The sequence below is a fragment of the Populus euphratica genome, unplaced genomic scaffold (genome assembly GCF_000495115.2).
Source record: "Populus euphratica unplaced genomic scaffold, PopEup_1.0 scaffold3.1, whole genome shotgun sequence".
Lineage (NCBI taxonomy): Eukaryota > Viridiplantae > Streptophyta > Magnoliopsida > Malpighiales > Salicaceae > Populus > Populus euphratica.
In genome coordinates this window covers 4,089,305-4,114,297 of record NW_011499847.1, presented here as the reverse complement: position 1 = coordinate 4,114,297, position 24,993 = coordinate 4,089,305, and the positions used below count along the sequence as shown (strand labels likewise).

The following is a 24,993-nucleotide window of genomic DNA, read 5'->3' as shown; positions in this document are numbered from 1 at the left end:
ATTTTTAAAAACACTATAAAAATAAATAAAAAATCAACCCCTTTAATCTAAAATTCAAGAAAAACATTAAAATTGAATTTAATTACTACTTTTGTTTTTGAGTTCAGTTTTTGACCGTGTGAATGTCACGTGCTTGATGAGAGAATTAAGTAGATAACGCGACCTCTCATAGCTGCACGTGACTGAATTGACAATGAAAACGACTGAAAATTGACCGAGTCTTTATAATTAAACTTTAACGGGCACCCACTTGGCTTTTTCCCCCAGCCTGTTCGAAGCTGGCAAATTAAGTATTCATTAAAATTAATTTTTTTATAAAGATACCATAAATAAGGAGCTAGGCCGTACGTATGTGTGAAATCATACACTACCTTTTCTATATATTTTTTGACCAGTCGAGTGGTATTGATAATTATATATTTTAATTTAATACACTTTAATATTTTGGTAGCCTAACATTCTAAACGAGCACGTTGACAGAGTCATTGGGCCAAATTTTGAAAATATTCTGGCACTTTGTTGAAATAACTTTGGGACGCATAATATAGCTTGATGTAAGTTAAAACTCTTAAAATCCAGAAGAATTATAATCATAGAAAAACATTCAAGACATTTAATTTATATTAATCTATGTTTTTACTTGTTAAAATAATATTATAATCTTTTATATAGAAAACAATACTAGAAAGTTATTGTAATGTTGACTATAAAAAATAAACTAGGTCGTCGAAAACTATTTCCTTCAAATAATGAAAAAGATTAAAAAACATAATAATACACTGAATAAAAATATAAAATTAAATACAAGATATTTGTTTTTCTATCAACTCTGCATCACATTGTTTATTATAATTAAAAATATAAAATTAAATAAGAAAAATATTTATTTTTAAAATCTCATGCACCACATTTTTTATTTGCGTCCGATCTGATGAATCAACTCTATCTCGGGAGACTAATTTTCAACCAGAAATATCATTTTTTATTAAAAAAATCAAATCATATCTTTGAATTAGTTTTGTCTTTTTCTAAGAAGCCTTAACCTTCACGTTTCGGAGACGCTCATCAATTTTATTTGAATATTAATTTTATAATACTTGGCAACAATTCTTGTTTGAAACCTAACAAGTAAATAACACTGTAAACCCAACGAGTAATTTTACAATACTGAGCAATAACAGTTAGCAATTATTTAATAGGCCATGTTTGGAAAAAATATTAAAATCTTATGCTATTTTTCATTAGAACTCTAAGAGTGGAGATTAAATATTTTCCCAAATTAAACAAAGTAATCAACACTGTAAAGCTTTCCACTGGTATGTTAAATCTATGGAAGTTGAATGTGTAACGGATTGCCATGAGGGAACTGTTTCTCGTCAAGATGAACATGTTAGAAAACTTTGTTTATGAATTAGATAAGTCACCGAACGTTAAAAAAGATTAACTCATCGGTTGATTTTATATTGCGACAATCATCCCAATGATAATTGTAGCCGCATCACAAAAGGAAGGGGATCCAAAGTTAGAATAAATCAAGCAAGTAGTCAGAGACTCAGAGCCATCAAAGAAGACAATGAGTGACGAGGGAGTCAAATCAAAACACCCGTCAATCATTTTTTAACTATTTTCTAAGCATTTCCCTTAACCTTAATTATTTATCCGCAATTTCCCTATCTTCCCTTTCACCATTTGAGATCTTGTTATCGTTGTCTTTTTCTATATTAATGGATTGCTGATCTATCACGATCATTAATGTGGTTACAAATAATCTCGTAAAAAGACGAATCCCCAGGAGGATTAATATAAAAAAAAATACGTGATTAGTTTCTAATTCCAAGACATAGTTAGCCGGCCAATCCTTTATAAAAGACAATGCCACTAGCTTTCCTATTATTGTCTGTCCCCCGATTTTCTACATATATAATATGAACTGATTCAAACATCTAACCATTAAATTTTGAAAATGGGTACCATTTTGATTTGAAAATGATGCCCTCAATATCCAACAGTCAATATATATGTGCCCGTGCATCTACCTGCTTGCTAAGCACCAAGAACTCTGATAGCCAAAATTCCTCCCCTTGACAAAAGCATGAGGGCATTGCAGCTTCTGATGCTACTAGGCTTGCTGCTATCTCCAGTCACCCTTTCACTAGCTCGTAAACCTAGAAGAGAGATCAGAGATCGTGAGGTGTATGGTAATGGGAGAATCTTCGATATTACCCACGAGATCAATCCTAACATGCCCACATGGGAGTCCAAGGACGGTCTGGGCCAGTTCATTTGGCTTGTTTCTAGCATGAAGAACGGTTCCAAACTTAATTCTTCTGAGTTTAAGCTGTCCACACACACAGGCACGCATATTGATGCACCTGGACATGTCTACGAGGAATACTATGAAGCTGGATATAACGTCAATTCACTTGACTTGGGTGTGCTTAATGGTAATGCAAATTTTTCCGTGCTTCTGTTTCCTTTGTTTTTTGCTTGTTGATTGTATGCTTTAATTGCTTAAATAGACGATAGCATATTCCTAGGACGTTAGATGATGATTTTAGGGAAATAAAATTTGCCTTAAAGATTAGCTCATACATGGAGTTTAAGCCCTCAATGGCTCAATATATTGTGTTATTGCTGGTGTTTAAATATCGATTTTCAAGGTGTTAGTCGGATGGTTATAATGGTTTGGAGGTGTGTTTTACAATCTTAGTTCCTGCAATTTCATGTTGGAGATCACCGATCATTGTTGTGTTTCTTTTTATTCAACAGGCCCTGCACTGCTGGTTGATGTTCCAAGGGATAGTAACATAACTGGTATGTGTTTAAGATGGACTCATTTCTCCTCTTCAATCCATACTATTTGTTTGTGTGTTAGAAAATTCTTATTTCTCTAGAGCTAATGAGATAACTATGTATGTCTAATTAGACAAGGTCGAAGTGCTTGTTAGATTTTGCCCATGTATCGATTTTAATTTATGGAATTGCTTAAAAGAAATTCTTGAAAATTCACTCGCCGTTTACATTGATGATGGCTGATAAGACATATCTTAGTAGTTTTTTAATACATCATGCTATAATGAGTCAAGCTTCTTGCATCAGCGGAGGTTATGAAGTCCTTGAATATTCCAAGGGGAGTGCGTCGTGTGCTCTTCAGAACTTTAAATACTGACAGGTAATTTTTTAGTTAATTCGTGCATTAAGTTTCTGCATCTCAAGTTTTAATACTGATAACGAAATCCAGAAATGTTTTCTGCAGATTCTTTTCTATACTAATTTAGCAGAAACATAGAAACTAATTCGTTGATGAACTAGAATTGAAATTCTAATGTGCGTTCTGTCCTCACCCTGTCTTGTGTCAGAAGACTTACCTTGACTGAAGGACCGCCCTTGTTTCTGTCATTAGTTTGATTCGAATAGCATAAAATGCTCTGCTAAATCTAGTGGAAACAACACTTTACAGATATTGGATTTAATTGAATTTCAGGAAGCTTATGTACAAAAAGGAATTTGACTCGAGTTATGTTGCATTCATGGAGGACGGGGCAAAATGGTTGGTTGAGAACACAGACATCAAACTAGTTGGTAAGATTAGATTAGTCCCCTGTTTAGCTCATGGTATCCAAATTCTCTCTGCATTGTAAGATACTGTACATCTCTGTATCATTATTTTACAAAACTGATGGTCCTTCTGTTATGAAATGCAGGAGTTGATTACTTATCCTCTGCTGCATATGTTAATACAATCCCACCTCATCTTATTTTCCTGAAAAAAAGAGTAAGAAATTATTTTGATTACAATTACTTCTGAAAACACTTGTTTTTCTCTTAATAACCGTCTACTCTTTCAGCTTACTGCCTTGCATGAATATGGATTCCTTTCTGGATATAAAATGGAAATTAAAGATTATGTCAAAAGCTGAAACTAATTGACTGTGCACAAATGTTGCAGCAAATCATTCTTGTGGAAGGCCTAAAACTTGACAACATTATACCAGGACATTATAATGTCCATTGTTTACCTCTGAGGATGCTTGGTGCTGATGGATCACCAGCAAGATGCGTTCTTATCAAATGATAATTGAACTCTGTAACTTGTCAGCTATTTAATTATCCTTTTCAACGGTTGTAAGTCATTTGATTTTTGAAGGTGATGTATCATTATATATTTAAGTCAATAATTATCCAGGGAATCATCTCTCTTGTTCGTTGTGAAACTTTGAACTTGTATGTTGATGTCAGGATAATGTTCATATGCATCAATATTGAAAGACAGCTGGAAAAAAACTCTGATATGCAGCATCAGTCATGAAACTTTTCTCAATAACTGGCTAACTATGATAACTATGGTTTTGGATTTGGATTTCTGTATCTAAGCCGAAGGCAAAATTATCAGGCAAGACCTTTCATAAGAAACCAACTTCCATCGCTTTCCCATTCTTGTCCTTCAGCATAAAAAAAATGTTCAGTAAATTAAGTCTGTAACCTGGGCAATGAACACCAAAATCACAAAAAATAAAAGAATATAATGATCCTCACGTGAAATTGCGGTGGAAGACGAAGTCTAACCAGTAATTGCTCTTCTCCACGACTTCTCTCTTAAGTGCATTCGTCCAAACAACTACCTACACACACACACACACACACGTGTAATGTGTCTTTGCTTGTACTTTAATTAGCACCCTGGTAGACAAATTCCTCCCTTGGACCAAAAACATGAGAACATTGTAGCAGCTTCTGCTGCTGCTATGCACTGGCGTGCTATCTCTAGCAACCCTTTCAACAGCTGACGATCCTGTTCATGTGACAAGAGAGAGTGCTGAGGCATACGGTAATGGGAGTCTTTGATATCACCCACGAGATAAATCCTAACACGCCCACATGGGAATCCAAGAAGGGTCTGGGACTCTACATCAGGCTCGTTGCGGCCAGCAACTTTTCTACTTTTAGCTTTCGGGGTGATCAAAACTAGCCAACGGACTCAGTCCTTTAACATCTTTTTTTCCAAATTCGATCCCCAAATATTCAAATTATTTTAAGTCGATAAAATAGAATTTGATTTAGTTATTTTGTTTTATAAAATCGATCAACTGGATTTTTTTCTTGACATTGCTAAAACCCCATATAAAGCTAATTGACGCAAACCATCGAATCCGATATCCTAAATCAACCTCTAATTTGAAATGATAAAATCAAAATAAAAAACAAAATCAAATTTGTGGCTTTGTACAGACCACATTAATTATCTGTCTTAGCATGTGTATGATATTGTAGTGTAGAGTGATGTTTAAAAGTGTTTTTTAATTAAAAATATATCAAAATAATAATATTTATTTATTTGTTATATTAACATATTAAAATCATTTAAAAAATATTAATATGATTTTTTAGATAAAAAATATTAATTTAATACTTTTATAAACAAAAAATAATTTAAAAAACAAATTAACAATGTTTAAGTGAAAAATCTGATCAGCGTCTAAAGTTATGGTTAATACTTGTTACGAGGTAAGTTACCATATCAACCTTAATTTCTTTAGTAAATCAATAGCATATACTCGCAACGCACCTTCGAAGTCACAAGGAGAGCCGAGCCAAAACTGAACACTGTGAAGAGCTGTATCGTTATGGTGAGGTTCAAGCACGTTCAGCAACCTTGAACTTGAACAGCACGTGTAAAAACAACAGCCATAACTCAATTCAAATGTCTCATAAGAATGCTTGAGGCGGACTAGGTGATCTTAAAGTTCGTCTGCAACAAATTATCGTGATCCAAACCACAAGTTAAAAGCTTAACATATACCAGGTATTCTAATAACTTTCAGATAAACAAGAATCCCATCAAGTCTTTAGCGTCTATGGGTCATTGAATTCTGGAAGTGCTAACAATACTCTACACTTGAATAGCAGTTTACGCACTGAAAAAGTGAGGAGTAACTCAGAATTTATGTAGCAACAGCGATCTAATCAATTTCATGAATACTTGTGATCCAAACGCTTTCTTTGGACTACAGTGCATGGTTGTAAAGGTTAACTGGTGACGTTGAAACCCAGGTAATGAGCGGGAGAAGGAAAGGAGCTCTTACAGCATCTTTCTTTGCATGCTACATATATGTTGCTTTTCAAGATGGAAGCATTAATAACATTTTAATATTTCCTCTCAGGATCCTCGTACATGTATGATTGGGTGCGGTTTAGCACCTTAGCCTTCCTTCTACCCGACGATAAGGATTAAGGTACAATTCTTTTTTTTTTTTTTTATTTAAAGGAACAATTCCTTAAAGGAGGAGTAGCATCTGCTGAAAGTTTGCTCACGTTCTTCATGGATAAGTGATTCTATTTATGTTCATGATAAACGCAACAGAAGCTCAAATAAACTGATGAGGTATATGAAATAACAACACAGGAAAAATAAACTAAACCAGAAAGGAGGTGGAGCTGACTTTAACTTGTTGAAGAGCCATGTGAAAGATTAGCTCTCAAGCGAACATTTACTTGATCAAGAATTATGATACGTGATATTAGCTCAATCCTCATACATGGTCGTTTTTGACAACTATAAAAGGAGTTGTTATCAATGACAATTTCATTCCCAAAGTAGCAAACTAGCCTTTAACTATGAAGAATCAACTCGGGTCTTGCTCGACAGTTCTACAGTTACCAATGACTCCAGTCACGAAACTGCTTTTTGTGCCAAGTTTACTTCTGATGCTTGTTGCTGTATCAGAGGCATCTCTATCAGGCATGGTTAGCGCCCCAAGTTATGCAAGATGCATGATCAAGAGATACAGGCATTGCTATAACCTGGAGCAGACTTGCCCTTCATTCTGCCATAATGGATGCGTCGTCGAATGTGTCTCTTGCATGCCTATGTGTGTTGGAGACTCGAGCCCGACCCTAGGCTATTCTATTTCTTTGCCAAACCCTCTCACTCTTCTTCCACTAGAATTCCCAAAATCTCATACCCGTTCTTTGCTAAATGTTTATCCATCAGAGTCCGATGGCAATGATAGCGGAAGTCCACCAAAATCTGAAGGATCTAATGAAAAACCATCACCTTCAGAACAGAGCGGCGATGATGGTGATGAATCTGAAGGATCTAATAAAAAGCCATCACCTTCAGAACATAGCGGCGATGATGATGATGAATCTGGAGGATCTAACAAAAAGCCTTCACCTCCAGAAGACAACAATCATGATGATGAATCTAACAAAAAGCCTTCACCTCCAGAAGACAGCAATCATGATGAACCCGAAGGTTCTAACAAAAAGCCATCACCAAAATCTGAAGGATCTAATGAAAAGCCATCACCTCCAGAACAGAGCGGCGATGATGGTGGTGAATCTGAAGAATCTAATGAAAGGCCATCACCTCCAGAAGACAGCAACGATGATGGATCTAACAAAAAGCCTTCACCTCCAGAAGACAGCAATCATGATGAATCTGAAGGTTCTAACAAAAAGCCTTCCCCTCCAGAAGACAACGGCCGTGACAAATCTGAAGGATCTCACAAAACGCCTCCACCATCAAATTCTGATCATCCACCATCTCAAACCCCTCCAATTTATGTAACTCCGCCCTCAACTCCATCATCTTCGCCATCATCACATTCACCTCCTACTACCACTCCATCTTCACCGCCATGGTCAACACCTTCACCAACACCTCCTACCACCACTCCTACTTCGCCTTCACCTCCATCTCAATCCACACCTTCTCCAACACCTCCTACCACCACTCCATCTTCACCTTCACCAACACCTCCTACTACAACTCCCTCTTCACCTTCACCTTCACCTCCATCTCAATCCACACCTTCTCCAACACCTCCTACTACCACTCCACCTTCGCCTTCACCTCAGTCTTCATCAACACCTCCTAACACTACTGCTTCACCATCTACACCTACTCCAACACCTCCTACAACACCATCTAATCCTTCTCCACCATCAACTCCTACTCCATCTCCACATACTCCCACTCCACCTACTTCCTCTTCTCCCCCTCCATCTACTCCTTCTACCTCACCCAAGACAGCCCGGTGTAAAAACAAGTACTACCCCAGATGTTACAACACTGAGCATGTGTGTCCCAGTGCATGCCCTGCTGGATGTGAAATTGATTGCGCCACTTGCAAGCCTGTTTGCAGTAAGTAGTTCAAAGCAATTAATATTCTTACACAATCATCTAAGTTTAAATTCCATTAGTTTAATTTCATAACATGATGAAATATGATGCTTCTTTAGCCAAGTTTTATAAATGGTTCGAGGGATCCATTGTATCATCGAATTATAGTTGCTTTCCTGTTTGGCAGAGTGTGATAGACCAGGAGCAGTGTGTCAAGACCCTCGTTTCATTGGTGGTGATGGCATTACCTTCTACTTCCATGGCAAGAAGGACCACGATTTCTGCCTTGTATCTGACCCGAACCTCCACATCAATGCACATTTCATTGGAAAGCGAAATGAGAAACTAACGCGGGACTTCACTTGGGTCCAGTCCATTTCTATCTTCTTTGACAAACACCAACTCTTCCTTGGTGCACTTAAAGCATCTACATGGGATGACTCTGCGGACCGCCTCTCTCTCGCTTTTGACGGAGAGCCCCTGAACTTCCCAGGCAATGAAGGCTCCAAATGGCAATCCACAAGTGTGCCAAGTGTATCCATCACTAGAATTAGTGACAGCAATAATGTCGTAGTTGAAGTTGAAGGACTCCTAAAGATCACAGCAAAGGTTGTGCCTATAACTGAAGAGGATTCAAGAATTCACAATTATGGCATAACCAAGGACGATTGTTTTGCTCATCTTGATCTTGGTTTCAAGTTTTACTCTTTAAGTAACGAAGTCGACGGTGTGCTGGGCCAAACATATAGACCAGGATATGTGAGTCGTGTAAATGTGGGTGCGAAGATGGCTGTGATGGGAGGAAACAAAGAGTTTGCAACTTCAGGCTTATCCAGCCCAGATTGCGCTGTAGCCCGTTTCAGAGGTGGTAATGGCTTTGAAGGGGCAGGCTACATGGGGAGTCTTGAGTTACCAAGCATGAGATGTGCAAGTGGGATTGATGGTGAAGGAGTTGTGTGCAAGAGATAGGCTTAATTATGAATCAATTATGAGCCGCATGCATTAATACGATTGATAAAAAGAATAAGGTTGAAAATCACTGGGGATAAAAATAAAATAAAAAAGAAACCCTCTTGTACTGCACATTTAAAAGCTTCATGACATCAATTGTGTCTTGATAAAAAAAAACTCCGGCAATTTAAAACTGATTTTTCTTCTGTTGAATCTCAATAAAAATTCTAATGATTTTCGTCTTTTTCAAGGGTCTTCATCATCGAATGACTTGCTATCAGAATCTACCTGTTTATTAGAACTACATATCTCCACAGGAACATTGAAAGATATTTGTTGTGAAGTTCTAGCAGAGATAATTCTAATTTTTTTTTATGGCTAAACACTTTATAGGGCTGCCAGCCCCGTTACAAGGCTTACAAAAACAGAGCAATAATGTTGAAATAGAATATACTTTCGAAATTTTGATGGCCTTAGCTCACCACGAAGTTTCTGAAATTGAGTTAATGAGGCAGGATATAAAGTGAAACTCAGAAGTTGAATTAAGATGGACAATGGAATGAAGTACAATTTGGTGCATTTTCGTAACGTATTATTTATAGTCACGTAACGTTTTTGAACAAAGTAATATTGTCGTATCTTCAGCCGCCTTGAGAAATATTCATGATTGCTTTCTCTCGACTTGTTTGTATACTGTTCTTCTTCCATTTCTCTTCTTACCTGCAAATCAGTTGTCAAACTTGAGCAATTTAAACATTAAAATCTTCGAGACAGTTAGTTTGGTCATTCATGGAGTTAAGCAGGATATACCTGATCTTTGTCTTGTTCTAGGATTGACAAGTTGGGGTATAAACACCCCAGTTCCTGCATTGTCATTTCTCCACAAGCTTCCAAGCCACTTTGGAACTGAACTGCTATTCTCGCTTTCCCAACAGCTAAAGTAGCTTCCTGGTTGTGCTGCAATGGTAACGGTGGTTGTTAACCTCTTCAATCTTTGCTTGTTAGCACTAGTGGAGTTTAGATGTCTGGTTTGGAGGAAATCTTCATCTTCATCTTCTGTCAAAAGCAAAACCTGCTTTCTAATTTCAGCATAAAAAACGTCATCTTCATTGATTCCTTCGTGCTCGAGATTTTGGTCTCTGTTCTTGGTCATGTTGGCTCGTGAAATTCTATGGGCTCCAACTAAGCATGGACTGCAAAATACAGAAGAACCATATATAAAGGCCAACGCTTTTTCAGAGGGTGCAGAGAACGCAGGTAAATTAGATCCATCCAAGTCTAAGGAACATTTATAGTGATGTGTATGCTTTGTGAACGTCTTTTACCTGTCCACGACATTTGTTTCAATTGATCCGACAATCTGACATAAGATCTTGGAGTTAAGAAAGTCCGAAATTCACTGCATTGGCTCTATTATGCTTAAAAAAACCAAGTAAATATCAATTAAGAGTATCAACAAGGTGACTGGCGACCGCAACAGATAGCTTATTGGTGGATTGGCTCTATTATGCTGAAAAAAACAAGTAAGAGTGTATTATGCACCAAAATCTGGACGGTCAAGTAACGGGCTTTGATTTCTATTTTTTATAATTTCGGTGTCAATACACTCAGACATGATTGCTTCAACATTGGACTTGAATTGTAATGAAATGAGAGTGGAACCAAGTTAAAGGACATGCCAAAAACTAGACAAGGTTGAAAATAGAGTCCAAGGAAGATAGACAAGTCCGCCTGCACAAAACAGAGTCAGACAGAAATGTAGCCATCCACGGAACAAGTTCTCCGAAACAAAGTAGCCATCAACGGAACAAATTATCCGCAACAAAGTTAGCAACTATATAATATGAGTTTGCAGACAGGCATCGAGTTAAAATTCCCTTTCTTAATTTCAGTTCAGTTTGGTTGTTTACCTATTCTTTCTTCTTCTTCTTTTTAAAATATTATCCTCTTCCTTTCTGTTTTCTAGTAATTCCATGCTGCCATTAATTATGATTTAAAATCCAATCATTGCATATTACATGAATTAGTTGAGTTTTTATTTTAGTTTCAACTCTATTTATACACGTGCTGCAAATAATTTTTTTTAAATATTATAGTACATTAAATTAGGCTTTAATGAGGCTTTTACTGTGAGGCCCATGGATTTATTTTAACTATTGATCCTCTAAGTTAAGCTCATTTTTCTAGTCCATAGATCTGCCTGAAGGCTGCTAACTAAAAATATTGAGAATTTGTTAGTAGCTTGTAATTAATTAAATATTGAGAAAAAACAATCAATTAAAATAAGTAGATCAAAGTGGATTGTGAACAAGGTATGTCTTTCCTTGGTCTCTTATAATTAATTAAAAAGGATGTTGAGCATGGGTCTTCATTATCTTGCAAATAGTTTTGAAAATAAAAATCATTTAAAAAACATAAAAGTTATTTCAATTTTTAGTATGTTTTTTCTAAATTTAGTTTTTAATTAATATCATCTTTCTAATTTTTTAAATTGCTTGCTTTGTTGTTTCCAAGTAGCGATTCATCTTTTAAATTATTCATGTGATTTTGTAACACATCAAAGGATTTATTTTCAATTTTTTCTATTGAATTTTAGATAAATAAGTTATATTTTTTGGTTCATTTATAAGAATAAAGAACCATACATGCTTAATTATAATTAACCTTCAAAATAAGTAAAAGAGAAGGTATAAAGTTAAAAGGATAGAAGAGGTAAACTATCTTCATATGCACGTAACTTTTGTTTCTTATACGAATATCAATTTTTTATTTTAGTTTTTAATTAGTGATATAAAATCTTTATAATTTATCAGTTCATATATATATATATATATATATATATATATATTTTAAAATCTGATCAAATAGAATCTTTTATAAATAGTTTGATGGGATGAATCTTATATTTTAAACTAAAAGTCTAAATAATACCATGTGTAAATTTATATTTAAAATTATAAATATAAAAATCGTAAAGAATATGAAGAGAAAGTTTGATATTTTTTCTTTAATAAATTAATTGATTTTATCAAATATATGATTGCTTTATCAGTTCATGATTATACCATTGTTCATGGCTTAAAAAGTTTAAAAGCTATGTTCATAGCTTCTCAGTTTAATGTTCGGTATTATTAATTTAACATTTATACTTTTTAATTCTCAAAATATATTTTATGTTTTTTCTCTGTTTTCAAAGTAAACCACGTAAAAATAGAGGATAAATCTTAATTTTTTATCTTATATTTTTAAATACAAATAATGTTTACTATATCTTTTTAGATTTTCTTATTTATTTAGAATATTTGATATTGTTAAATTATTTAAAAGGATTTTATTTGATTAAATTTAAAAAATATATGAATTAAAAAGACTATTTTCTATCAAGTTGGATAACCTAAAATAATATAATATGGGCATGCAAGATGAGTAGAAAAAAGATACATTAGAATAATCAAGTCAATGTTATTAAATTTGATCTAGTAAATTAACTTTAAATAAATTCTAAATTAAATTAGGATGGAATTTAATTTGATCAAATTTCATGGATAAAATGGATGAATACACTTAGTTAAATTTGATAAAAAATCAGTTTGATTTAAAAGAAAATAAAAAATCAAAACAACAACTTTTTATTTTTTTTAAGGATGTCGTTTGGAATTTATCTTATCTGGCTTTGAAAATAAATGAAATGTAAACTCGGCCACATAGTAAATTGAAATTAACCCCAAGATTGATGTTGGAATGTCTTATAAATCCTCCCCTGTGGCCTCGCCGCCTTCGCCAATTAAACCCAAAATCAAAGCCCATTTTCTCTAAGAAATTAAGCCCAGATTGACTGAAGCCCCACCCAACAGCCCACAAGACAAATAAGAAACCGAGATCCACTCTTCTTCAGTTTATTAGTGCTCTCTCCCTCTCTCTCTCTTACACGCACGAACGCTCACAGACAACTCCAAAACCCACGACAATGGAAAGCGTCTCCTACCAGCGCTTCCCAAAAATCAAAATCCGAGAAATGAAAGATGACTACTTAAAATTCGAGCTACGTGAAACCGACGCGTCAATGGCCAACGCTCTTAGGCGAGTCATGATCGCCGAAGTTCCAACAATCGCAATCGACCTCGTTGAAATTGAAGTGAACTCATCGGTCTTAAACGACGAGTTCATTGCTCACCGACTCGGCCTCATTCCTCTCACCAGTGAGCGCGCTATGGGGATGCGATTCTCGCGTGACTGTGACGCTTGTGATGGTGACGGCCAGTGTGAGTATTGCTCTGTTGAGTTTCATTTGAGAGCTAAGTGTATAACGGACCAGACGCTTGATGTTACCAGTAAGGATCTGTACAGTTCGGATCATGCCGTCACTCCTGTTGATTTCTCTGATCCTTCTGACGATAATGATCCTTTCGAACATACAGAGACGCAGAGGTATTTTTTGTTCTTTTTCTTTGGTACTTTTGGCATTTTTTTTAATTCTAGGGTTTAAGGGGTTTGTTGGTTTTGAGTATTAACTGAGAAGAGGCAGTTTTTGTTGTTTTTGAAGAGTAATGTGGGGTTTCGCTGATGCTAACGTTAGGGTTTTGTTAGAAACCTGTGTTCCTTGTTTTTTTTTTTTTTTGTTGACATTGTAGTTTAAATATGAGTTGTTCAAAATTTCTTATTGCTTGGCAAAATGGTTAGGACTTCTTAGGTTTTATTGTGTTTTCAGGGTTTAGCGATTTTTTTTTTGGGGGTGGTTGTTTCCTTAGCTGTAAGTTGAAATGGAAATGCGATTCTTGTTCATTTTATTTATTTGTCAGTTAATTTGTATATGGTTAAAAGCTGGATAATTTGAGAGGAAAACTCTGGATTTTTAATTCTTTTTCCCTGTTAAAGTGAAGTATTTAGTATTGAATCTAATGTACAAACGAATGAAATAAACTAATACTTTCATGCGCTGGTTGACGCTGTAAAAATTGGAGCTGAGTTTGTTGTATTTGTTTTGGGTTGTGTTAATGTAGGGGGATTATTATTGTGAAATTGCGCCGTGGGCAAGAACTGAGACTGAGAGCCATAGCTAGGAAAGGGATTGGGAAAGATCATGCGAAATGGTCTCCTGCAGCAACTGTAACTTTCATGTATGAACCTGAGATTCATATCAATGAAGATTTGATGGAGACTTTGACACTTGAGGAAAAATTAAGTTGGATTGAAAGCAGTCCTACCAAAGTTTTTGATATTGACAAAGTTACCCAACAGGTTGGTTGTTGATTTTATGTTCTAATAGATTTCGTCTCTGTCAATAACTTTTTATAGTCATATAGTGTCTCTTGCATTTAGTGAAGAATTCTGTTCACTAATCTTGGAAATTGTTGAGGCTTGAATCTGTTACCTACCCATAAAAACACCATCCTCTTTCTTTTTTCTTTAGTTCTCAACCTCTTCAAATGTACGTGTCTTAAAGGTATGCAGTACTTTTAGTTAAAAGGTAGTTTCTGTGGATGCTTCTCACCTTGTTTTCTGACCTCTTGCACATGCTACAGGACTCAACTAAGGGTATCCTTGGTACAGGAGTAAGTAGTTGGGAAGTTATACAAGTGCTTTTTGTTAGAAAGTATGAATGTTCTTGCTTTTGAATTTGTGTGCAACAGCTTCTGGCACAGAAAATGGATTTGAACATCGAACACCTTTTTTTCAGCTCAAGGTTTTCAGTTTGAGACTTTGTATTGAACCTTGCAAAATTCTTCTTTTGTATGATAATTTTTCTGTATTTTGATCTTCCAATTTTGTTAGAATCCTTGAACCTGCTACATATATACTATTATTTTATAACTTTTGAAGTGAGAGCGTTTTGCAGAAGTGGTGGATTCCACTGAGATCATATGGCTGATACATGTTACATAGGAAGCCCTAGGTTGTGCATGCTGAAAAACTGTCTTCAGGAAGATTTGGGTGTTAAGTGGAAACCTATGGCAACTATTGTGTGCATGCAACATGTAATTGATGTGAATCCTTGATGGATATCAATCTTTGACAACATTTTTTTGGATTCCCTGCTGGTTTTCTGTAAGCTTATGGTGTATTTGTTGTGTTGTTGAGCTTGCGCTGTTGAACTAAAAACTGAGATACAAGCGAAGAGATTATCCCAGCCCAAAGGGGTGCTGAAATGTGCAGAGTAGAAATAGTATACTCTTGTGTCTAAGATTTCAATTGGTGTTATTCAACCCATCTTATGCAGTAAACTACGATGCGAAGATAAGGATATCCTTGGTAAACTATAAGCCAAGCTCATAAGGTTCCCAACATGCACTGGGCTGAAAAGGCCAGTTATTGGGTGGTTGAGTTGCTAGTAATTGCATCTGGAGACCAGCTCTTGCTTTTATCAATTGTCCACAATTAGTCTCTTGAGTTCATTTTGATCATAACTCATAAATATCACAACTGATTTTTTATTTCCTAATAACTAACCAATCACAATTCATAAATAGGACAACTGATTATTTCCTAATAACTTATCAAGTCTAAATGTGGCATTGACTGAGATTGTGCGTTTTTGTGAAATTGACTCTGATCAACTATAATATGCAGTTATTTTAGCAGCTATGACTTAAAAGTACTCAGATATGTTATTTGTTTATAGTTATGATGATAACCTGATGTTGATTCGAGTTGGTTTTCTGCTGCTATCAAACTGTTGTGCTTACTGCTGAAACATTTCCTTTCTAGGTTGTAGTGGTTGATCCTGAGGCCTATACTTATGATGATGAAGTGATTAAGAAAGCAGAAGCTATGGGGAAACGGGGACTCATTGATATTCGTGCCAAGGAAGACAGTTTCATATTTACTGTGGAATCTACTGGTGCAATCAAGGCTTCTCAGTTGGTTCTTAATGCTATTGAGATTTTAAAACAAAAGCTTGATGCTGTTCGACTTTCTGATGACACTGTTGAAGCTGACGATCAGTTTGGTGAGCTTGGTGTTCACATGCGCGGAGGTTGATCGAGCTGGTAATGCCACCTCATGGCTAGACTACCAATTTACTTCCTTTGCTTTTATGCAATTCTATTTGCTGTACTAACAGCATGCATGTCATGCACCAATGGATGATAATCTGTTTTCTGCTAGGTTATGTACTTCTTGATGAGACATTAACATCCACCAGCTTTTTTGGAACTTGCAGTGAAAAGAGGACCTTCTTAACATATATATAGTTTTTCTATTTGGCATGTTGAAATTGTATACGGTAGGCAAATTGTTGGATGACAATTTGCTTTGCACAATTTTTTCTCATATAAAACATTACAGGGAAGCTGTATGATAAAAATCTGCATGCTTGTTGTTGATGCATCAATGCGTATTGCCTCATATAGTATAGAATTGAAGCAAGAAGGCAACATACCCGATCAGGTTGCTTTGTTTCATACACTGTTCTCTCTGATTAAAAGTTTAAGATGTTCATTTGCTTGGATAAAAAAATGTTCTGCATCTTGCATACGCAGGATATATTCAACAATGTGCTAGCATGAATCATCTTGTGATCTGTGGATCGTTTGCTTATGTTTGTGTAACCATAACAAATCTCTTCTTAGTGTACCCAAATATATTGGCCTCATTGCGCTGGGAATACCTAGTAGGAACCTGGCTTTGAAATTTCAAGGATGTAGAGGCTATGGATGATCGATTACAATTAAGATTCAGATGGGTGACTCTGTATGTATAGAGAGACCGAAAGGAAGTGTAGAGCAATAGAATTAGCCCACCAATCCTGCATGAGAATTTCCACCAGCTGAAGTTCAGTTTATCTCGTGGTGATGAAAATTTTGGTTAAATTGATTGAGTTTACAGATACATTTGAATAGAATTCTAATGCTGTTGCCGGTGCCCTAAGGCGCCTCGAGTACCGATGTAGTTTTCATCTGAAAATCACCAACTGGGACATGCAAGGAACGGGCAGGAACATTTCAGGTCTTCAAATTTTCCTCTGACTGGCTCTTGTAACTTCCATGAAATAAAGGCCGGCACCATATCGATTACAGTAATTTTGTTATTTTTGGTCCATTAACCATATTAACCCATTTTGCCATCTCAACAACTCCTTGCAAATGTCTTCGAGTTGGCCCGAAACCAACTGTCTTGATGTAATTTCTTTGTCGTCCAGTCTCGCGCGATCACAGCGATCCCGACGACTTAGCTAGGAATCATAGTACACTTGTGTACCATGTAGAGTCACGGGTCGAAGGTTTGAAAGGAAATGTATGCAGGACAGTTAAACCCCTATCTAGTTGCAGGAAGTGACCTAATTCAGTACTAGCATGGTACTGAATTAGCTAGCAACCGTGATAGACACTCACTCTGTTGAAAGGTGTATGTAGCTACCAGCGTCACATGGAAGGGAAAACCACTGAGCAACAGATGCTCCTGGTGGCTCCTGATGATATTGGCCTAGCAGGGCTCTACATCACAAGAAACGGAAGAGCGGAGCATTGCATCTTCAATAGTTCTGCAGAGAAGGTACTATCAATTATGTCTAAAAAATAAATTCGATGTGGACAATGCCAGAAGCCAGATAGGGTTAAAAAAGAGAAGAGGTTAATGTAGGTGTTACCGCAAACCAAGAGAATATCTAAACTAGCAGCCTATCTGAAAGGACTGTAACCAGGGACGTTGGGATGAGCAACTCGGAGATTCCTCTAATATGTATATCATCATCCCAACACACTATTTTCTAGTTTGGTTAGCACCATTAATGCAGTTTGTTTAGAGTCGCGTCTTTAATTAGATGATCAATTTCACACTAGTAAGATTCAAATCTATGGATACGTCACAATTCAATGGTAATGAGCTGCATGGTTTCACTTGCTGGTTGCCAAACATACCATTTTATTGGTTAGTGGTTATTATCCGTCTTGTAAATGGAGGTTTTTGAGGCCCGCGCCCAGCCTCCCACCTGTATTGCTGTCAAGGTATTTCATATTTGTGGGCATAATTACTCAAGAGAGAAGTAATGCACAGTTTAGAGGCAAGGGAACAGGGAGAAGGGACCATTGGAATTTGGCTTATTCATAGTTGGCTTTTGGGTGCATCTAAAATCCCCTCCCTCCCTTTGAAAACTCTGATGATAGGAGCTGGGTCACCCCTGGTCTGCCAGAAGATACCCCAAATCTTTGTCTGAAAGAGCAGGCATGCTTGCCGGACAGCAGCCAAGTTCCACAGATTCGAGACATAGGCATGGCCCTTGAAGACGTCAAATAATTCTATTGTTTTTTTCTACTGTCCATATAAAGAGACTCCTGAGGCCTAAAAGCAAGACCTCCACGGCTCAAGACAATAATTTTTTTTTACCTCCTAAAGAATGCTATTATCGGACCCATCTATCTTTTCATTTAACCTACCATTGGACCAGCTGCTACCCATAACACTGATCTTACCAGCACTCCTCTGTTGAATGCTACTTGTCTACTTCCCATGTAGCATCTCAATACACGAAAGTTACATGTGTGGTGGAGAGGGAAATTACGCTCTCCTTCAGTTATATATCGATGAAGGTCCCCCTTGTTTAGTTTTTAAAGAGCTTATACGGTGTAGCTGTCTCCAGACTTGGCAACCGTGGCCTTGAGCAAATTATGCTCAGTTCATTTTGTATGTTAGATGGGTTCGTTTCTGGAACATTTCATAAGAGCTCTAAAACTAGATGCTATTCAACCGAGTAATGCAAGGTGATATCGAGGAACGTTTTCTATTTTGGATTCCAACTTCTGTAATTCTCCTATAATAAAATTAGATGAAGTCCAACAATGCTGACATCGAAGGGACACAACATTGAAATCTTAACACAACAACTTAACAGTTGTTCCCACTTAAAACTGTGAAAGACATTGGGTTCAATAATCAATTCACAGGTCGGACCACATAATTGGTGTTAATTATTTTGTGAATAGCTTCATTGAATGTTTGCTGTATCAATGTCAGGTTGTCTTATGACATTAAAGTAGGCTGTACATGTTCAGGAATGGTTTATTGCAAATGGAGTGAATTTTTGTCATTGCCTGAGATGTTGACCACCGGAAATATGATCTCTGTATCTCATTGGATGCCAAACGGGGAGACTTCAATAAAAGGGTAAGATGAGAAGAAATGTTAGCACCATTACTTGATTCACGAAATGGATGTGCCATGGAAGACAGTTGACACTGCTTCTTTGGGGCCTATCTTCTGATCTCGCCAGGGGCCATTATTCTCAGGAGACCATCTGGTTCTTTTGGGACCATTTCAGTACTGTGATGGATGTATAGTCCTTGATAATTCGAAACACATTTATAATTAACGTGCCTTTTCCATTACCTTGTGGGATGAACAATACAGAGGCAGCAGAACCTTCTTTCACAAGAAAAATGCTCTCTGTATACAAGTTTTTAATGATTCAGAAGGTAGTTTTTTTTCCAGCTGGGAGACATGGTCTTACCTCTTACGTGTTATCAGTGAAAATGAAGAATAAACAGTAAACTTACCTGTATTTTGAGCATTAAATTATTATTTAACCCAACTGGTTTTTAGTAAAATAACTAATTAATATCTTTAATTTAGAAAACTTCATCCAGAATGCCTGTATTCTCATGCTTGTTTGAAATTTCATGGCAATCTAATAATTGTTTTTCGCTAAAATGTCCTTCATTTCTATTCATATCCTCTAATCTCACCAGCTACAAGAAAAAAAAGGAAGTTGAATTATTTTAGAATGGGAAATTTGGATGTGAACTAAGTTATATTATCAAAATTAAAACGATTAACATGCATAAGCATAAGAAACAAAGGGGCTAAATTAATGGACTCCTTGTAATTATGTTACCTCTCATGAAGTTTCTTGTAGTTATATGCCTTTACTTGTTTTCTGAATCTACGATTGCTGATTTTGTACCTTGTTAGACGACGGGCAAGTTCAAGGTTAATTGAATATTGATATTTTAGACTTATTACAAGGTTATTTAATCTCCACAAAAACTAAAGATCAACAGTCAAGTTTGATTGACAATAAAAAACCTTATCCCATCAAATGGATGTCACGAATAGTTCTCGAAGTCAGAATTTTGACTCTCAAAAATAATAACCGAAGTAGAGGTATCAACTAACATCGTTCCAAATGTAAAATATCCAAGATCCAATTGTTCTCTTTTTGTGATGGGATCAACTATAAGGATCTCTGTTGCCAATAAACTGAGTAAATAACAATTAATGATAAAGAATAGCTGGCATCTTTATTTTTGTGTTTTAGGATTGTTTTTGAAAAAGATTGATTTTTTTTTATTTTTTTTACTTTAAATTAATATTTTTTATGATTAATATCAAAAATAATTTTTTATAATATAAATATATATATTATTTTAAAATAAAAAATATTTTAAAAAACTACCATTACCATACTTCCAACCACATTTATAACAATATCAAAAACCAGGTAGAAGATTGATGTGGTTTTGTTGAGGTCATTTAACTTGCCCCCAACAAAAAAGAAAAAAAAAAAAAAGGCAAGATGGCAAGGCTCGGCCAGTGTAGGCTAAAAGTAGTTCGAACTTCTTTTCTAGCTTTTGGTAAAAATTTCGAAACTTGTTTCCGAGCTTATTACAGAAACCTGACATATAGTGCCACTGGGATCGTTTGTGTTATCGATTAATATTATTTGAATTGTTCTGACAAAAATAAAAATCTCCATGTACTTCCAATACTATCGCTGGCTAGACTCATGAAAAGAAGAAGAAGAGAGAACTGCTAGTGAAATTGTGTGTAGAAGAAAAAACACAACTTCAAATGCTTGAGTGAGCATTCCACATGAACGTGAGCTGTATTTCGAGTTCTTGGATTCTCCATCAGCAAGGTTTTTTACAGAAAATAGCAATGTTATGAAAAATCAAGTATTTTTAGGCTGCTTGATCCTCGTAGAAAAAAAGGAGTGTTGTATTTCAGGTTTGTTTTATCTGGTTTGAACTTTCAAACGGTAATTGGCAGCTACTATATGTTAAAACTCAGCTGTTCCTTCTGACTCTCCATAAATGCAAGCGGAAGTCCATTTGTTTTATTTTAGGCTGTACTCATCATTCTTTTTAGTTTGGGTCCGAAGTTACAAATTCAACGTCTGACACTGCTCACTTTCATCCCAAACTATTTAAAGATCGGTTATTTTAGAATTCTACACAGTTTTGATAAGAGATTTGGCAAAATAACTTATGCCATAAAATTATTAGAAAAATACGATCACAATCGTTAATGGTGGTTGAATATAATTATTATTGGGAATAATGGTTATTTTAAAAATTATATTTTTTTAATTAATTAATAAGTAAAAAATTAAAGTAAAATTTTATAAAAATTGAATAATTTTAAAAAAATAGATCACTAGGAACATATTAAAACTTTATGTTTTATATATTTAATATCATTAAAAAGATCCTGACAAAATAATTTTAACTATATTTTAAAATCTTATCAAATATATTTGTGATTTGTTAGGGATATTGTTTGGAGTTAATTTAGGGTTAACCATGACCTCATTTGACATTATTATAGTGTATAGTTAGAATTGTTTAGTTGATGTTTTTTTAATAATATTAGATATGTAAAAAATGAAGCTTCAGTGTCTCCTCAATGACCTATTTTTTTTTTATTTGTCTTTTCTACTATATCATCTAGTTTATTTTTTTTAACTATAATTTTATTATTTATCATTGTATTTTTATAAAAATTTAAATTAATTTTTATTTATGTTAATTAACTCGTGAAAAGAAGATGTTTTGAAAGAAGGCTAATCATCCCCGTTCGAAATGATAATTATATAGAAAAACATATTATGAAACGCAAATGATAATTAAGAACACGGTTTATATTCAAATTATGCTCTTTTCCTAATAATTTTTCAATCTCTGTTACTGTGCCAGAACTTTTTACAGACTATACTATTTTTTATATATATAAAAAACCCTTAAAAGATCAGATCATTTTAAGGTTACAGAGCAAACAAAATAATGGACAGACATGCTTGCTAGATAGATATTTTCAGCCATGGGAACAGTTCTTTACATTAATGTAGCAGCGTGATTTCATGGCATTTTTTAAAATAAAAACAACACATCTGGCTGGAAAGAGAGGCCCAGACACATATATGGTCCTGATCTCTATCGTCCTCCTGTAAACTTTACAGCTGTGACCAAGAAAAGAGTAGAAGGAAAATTACATGATGTTTTTTTGTCCTAATGTGATTTATTAATGGAACAATAACAGGGAGAGACCTGGTCAAAAGAACGCTTAAGATCAAAATGGTATAAAGCTTTCGCCATGATCACATTATTCTACAATTATTGGTGTAGAGACAGACTGACCTCACCATCTCTGGGCCTCGAGGGCAAGCTGTTTCCCTTTGAAAAAACAACAATCTCCCTCCTTCTCTCTCTAGAATCATGAGCACTAGGCATTTACACATCTACTTCCTAGCTAGCAATCATCCACGCCCCACTGCAAATTAACCTGAAAGTAGAGAAACCAAAAATAAAAAGAAAAATAAGATTAAAAAAAAAAAACAAAACAGGACATCTCTCCACAGCATGAAAGATTGTCTCCCGGATTCAAAATCTCCCACCCTTCACCTTTTTACTTTTTATAGCATGAGTGACTCTTCGGCTCTTCCGTCAAACCTACTGCAAACCAAGACCCTTTTTTTTATGTCCTCTCTTAAATTTTGCTTTTGTGGGAAGACTTGCCGTTTTCTTCGCTAAATTGTCATTGCTTGTGACATGGTTTATGCAGAATAATGTTTAAAGCTCCTTAAATCTCATGCAGTTGGCGAGTGGTTGAGGTTTTTTTTTTAATTTAAATTTTGTATTTGAGATGATTTATTAATCCTTTTAATATATCAGAGGAAGGTGCACTGTTTAAATTATTCAAAAAAAATTAATTTTAATTAACACCCAAACTTATTAGAAAATATATATCATCATGATGAATAAAAAAGTCGTATAATTAAAGCTTGTAATTTTATTATACTTTCAATGTAATTTTATTATACTTTCAATGCATATGAATCCTAGATATTATTATATTTATTGAATTTTGGCAATTAAGTCTAATTTTATTCAGATATATGTGATTCGTACATCAAATTATATTGTTCTGTATTTTTATAGATGTATGGTGTGTTAGTAACCATGCCAAGTGTCCACTCATTGTACATTTTTTTTTTTAGATTAACGTGGGTATCCGGGCCAGCTTGCACGCACCACGATTAATCCCACGGGTCTTTAAGTTAACGACCATGTAAGTCTCCAGTGGCCATCATATGAGCAACCAAGGACTCGAACCTGAAACCATAGAGGGAGCAAACCTCTTAGTCCCAAGTCTTTACCACTTGGCCATCACCTAAATGATTATGATTATACATTTTTATACATCAGAGAAGTGCTAGATTAGTATCGGTGCGTGAAGCTTGTCTTGATTATGGGGTGTTTGTTGTAGATTTTGCTTCTATTTTTAAGTGCTTTTTAGAAATAATATTGACTTGAAAATATATTAAATTAATGATTTTTAAGTGATTTATGATGACTTTAATGTGTTAATATTAAAAAGATTATTTTAATATATTTTAAAATAAAAAATATTTTTAAAAATACTATCCACCACAATCTCAAACGCCCTTCCACCATCATCTTCGTCAAAACAGAAAGAAAAAAAAAAAGAGCAAGAAAACACATCTAAAAAATCTAATTCAATTTAAGTTACAATGATCCACGCTAACATAACAATTGATGAAGTTACAATGATCCACACTAACATAACAATTAATGACGACAGTCTTGCATCATATTTTGTAGATTAATTTAATTTTTTTTTCACAGGTGGCTGGCATGCACTGCTTAGATTAACATAAACTATGTTAGTGTTCAACACGTGAAAAAAGGAAGAGAAGCTCCAAGGAGCAAAAAATAAAGAAATAAAGCAAAAGAAGTACCAAAAGGGGTGATGAGCATGCCCTGTATTTAAAATCCACTATAATAGGGCATCATGAATATGTGTGGCAATTTAGGAAGTCTGACCAAGAAGAACATGTGGACTTTATAGCGTAGTGGGCACTCTCGACTTTTGTGATATACTACTTTAACTTATAAAGATTATGATGATTAAATTAAATTGTTGATCGAAGTCAGTCCAATCCCATTAATAACAGCCCAAAAGGAGAGAATCAAGAAAGGATTAGTCTACGCTAAAGCTATGCAGTGCAAACCAATTGTTTAGAGGGGAGGAAAAGGCACCAGTAAGCATTCTTTTGACTGTCGTTTTGTTCATGCTTGCTAGGGTTATACTATTTAATTGAACAATCAAGAACTCAAGATCATCGAGCTTAAGCTCAAAATGAGAGAGCACATACAGCTACGTTCGCAATCAGCCAACACAAGAGTATCGCCACAATTCTCTCTCTCTTTTTTTTTTAAAAAACAACGATGCTTTTATAGCGTGCTAGTAATTCCCTCTCCATTTGTTTCATAAATTACTCTTTAAACGAGTTTATTGTGTTAACTCTTGGAAGGGAATGTCATGCAATTATCAAGCCAACCAGATATGGCAACAGAGGGAAACATTAGCCAGATATGATAAGAACACCCGAAAATACATGATATCACAGGCTTCTCCCAACGACAGCGACGTACATTGTCCTATACGTATATCAGCAATCTTGCCTTTTCCTCATAATAATTCACGTTATATATATGAACACAGGGGTATGGCTACACATGTCAAGGAAGAAGAAGATATTAATTTGAGTTCTTAATCAGAGTTTGATAAATAGAGATTAATGTAATATTTTAATAAGTTCTATGTGTAAGTTATTTTACATGTGACTGGTTTCGAAAAAAATCTTGGTATTTTCATTTTTTAAGAGATTTAACAAGGGATATCTT

At 35.1% G+C, this 24,993-nt stretch overlaps 3 protein-coding genes across 4 annotated transcripts; all 3 read left to right on the top strand.

The window, feature by feature from the left end:
• Window positions 1–1,974: 1,974 nt before the first annotated feature.
• On the top strand, window positions 1,975–4,299 carry LOC105108417 (uncharacterized). Its single transcript, XM_011002725.1, has 6 exons — window positions 1,975–2,444; window positions 2,770–2,814; window positions 3,100–3,172; window positions 3,485–3,582; window positions 3,705–3,775; window positions 3,950–4,299. Exons 1-6 carry the CDS (start codon window positions 2,093–2,095, stop codon window positions 4,073–4,075), a joined length of 765 nt encoding a protein of 254 aa, XP_011001027.1. The 5' UTR covers window positions 1,975–2,092; the 3' UTR covers window positions 4,076–4,299.
• Window positions 4,300–6,409: 2,110 nt separating this feature from the next.
• Window positions 6,410–9,227, top strand: LOC105108409 (proteoglycan 4-like). The gene is made up of 2 exons (XM_011002711.1): window positions 6,410–8,146; window positions 8,313–9,227. Exons 1-2 carry the CDS (start codon window positions 6,616–6,618, stop codon window positions 9,092–9,094), a joined length of 2,313 nt encoding a protein of 770 aa, XP_011001013.1. The 5' UTR covers window positions 6,410–6,615; the 3' UTR covers window positions 9,095–9,227.
• Window positions 9,228–12,980: 3,753 nt separating this feature from the next.
• On the top strand, window positions 12,981–16,420 carry LOC105108385 (DNA-directed RNA polymerases II, IV and V subunit 3-like). Of its 2 annotated transcripts, XM_011002689.1 has the most exons (4): window positions 12,981–13,504; window positions 14,077–14,314; window positions 15,782–16,062; window positions 16,181–16,420. In XM_011002689.1, the coding sequence occupies exons 1-3, from the start codon at window positions 13,044–13,046 to the stop codon at window positions 16,052–16,054; spliced, it is 972 nt and encodes a 323-aa protein (XP_011000991.1). In that variant the 5' UTR covers window positions 12,981–13,043; the 3' UTR covers window positions 16,055–16,062; window positions 16,181–16,420. The 2 variants fall into 2 exon arrangements, with proteins under 2 accessions (XP_011000991.1, XP_011000984.1); XM_011002682.1 differs by having other exon boundaries at window positions 15,782–16,402.
• Window positions 16,421–24,993: the final 8,573 nt, after the last annotated feature.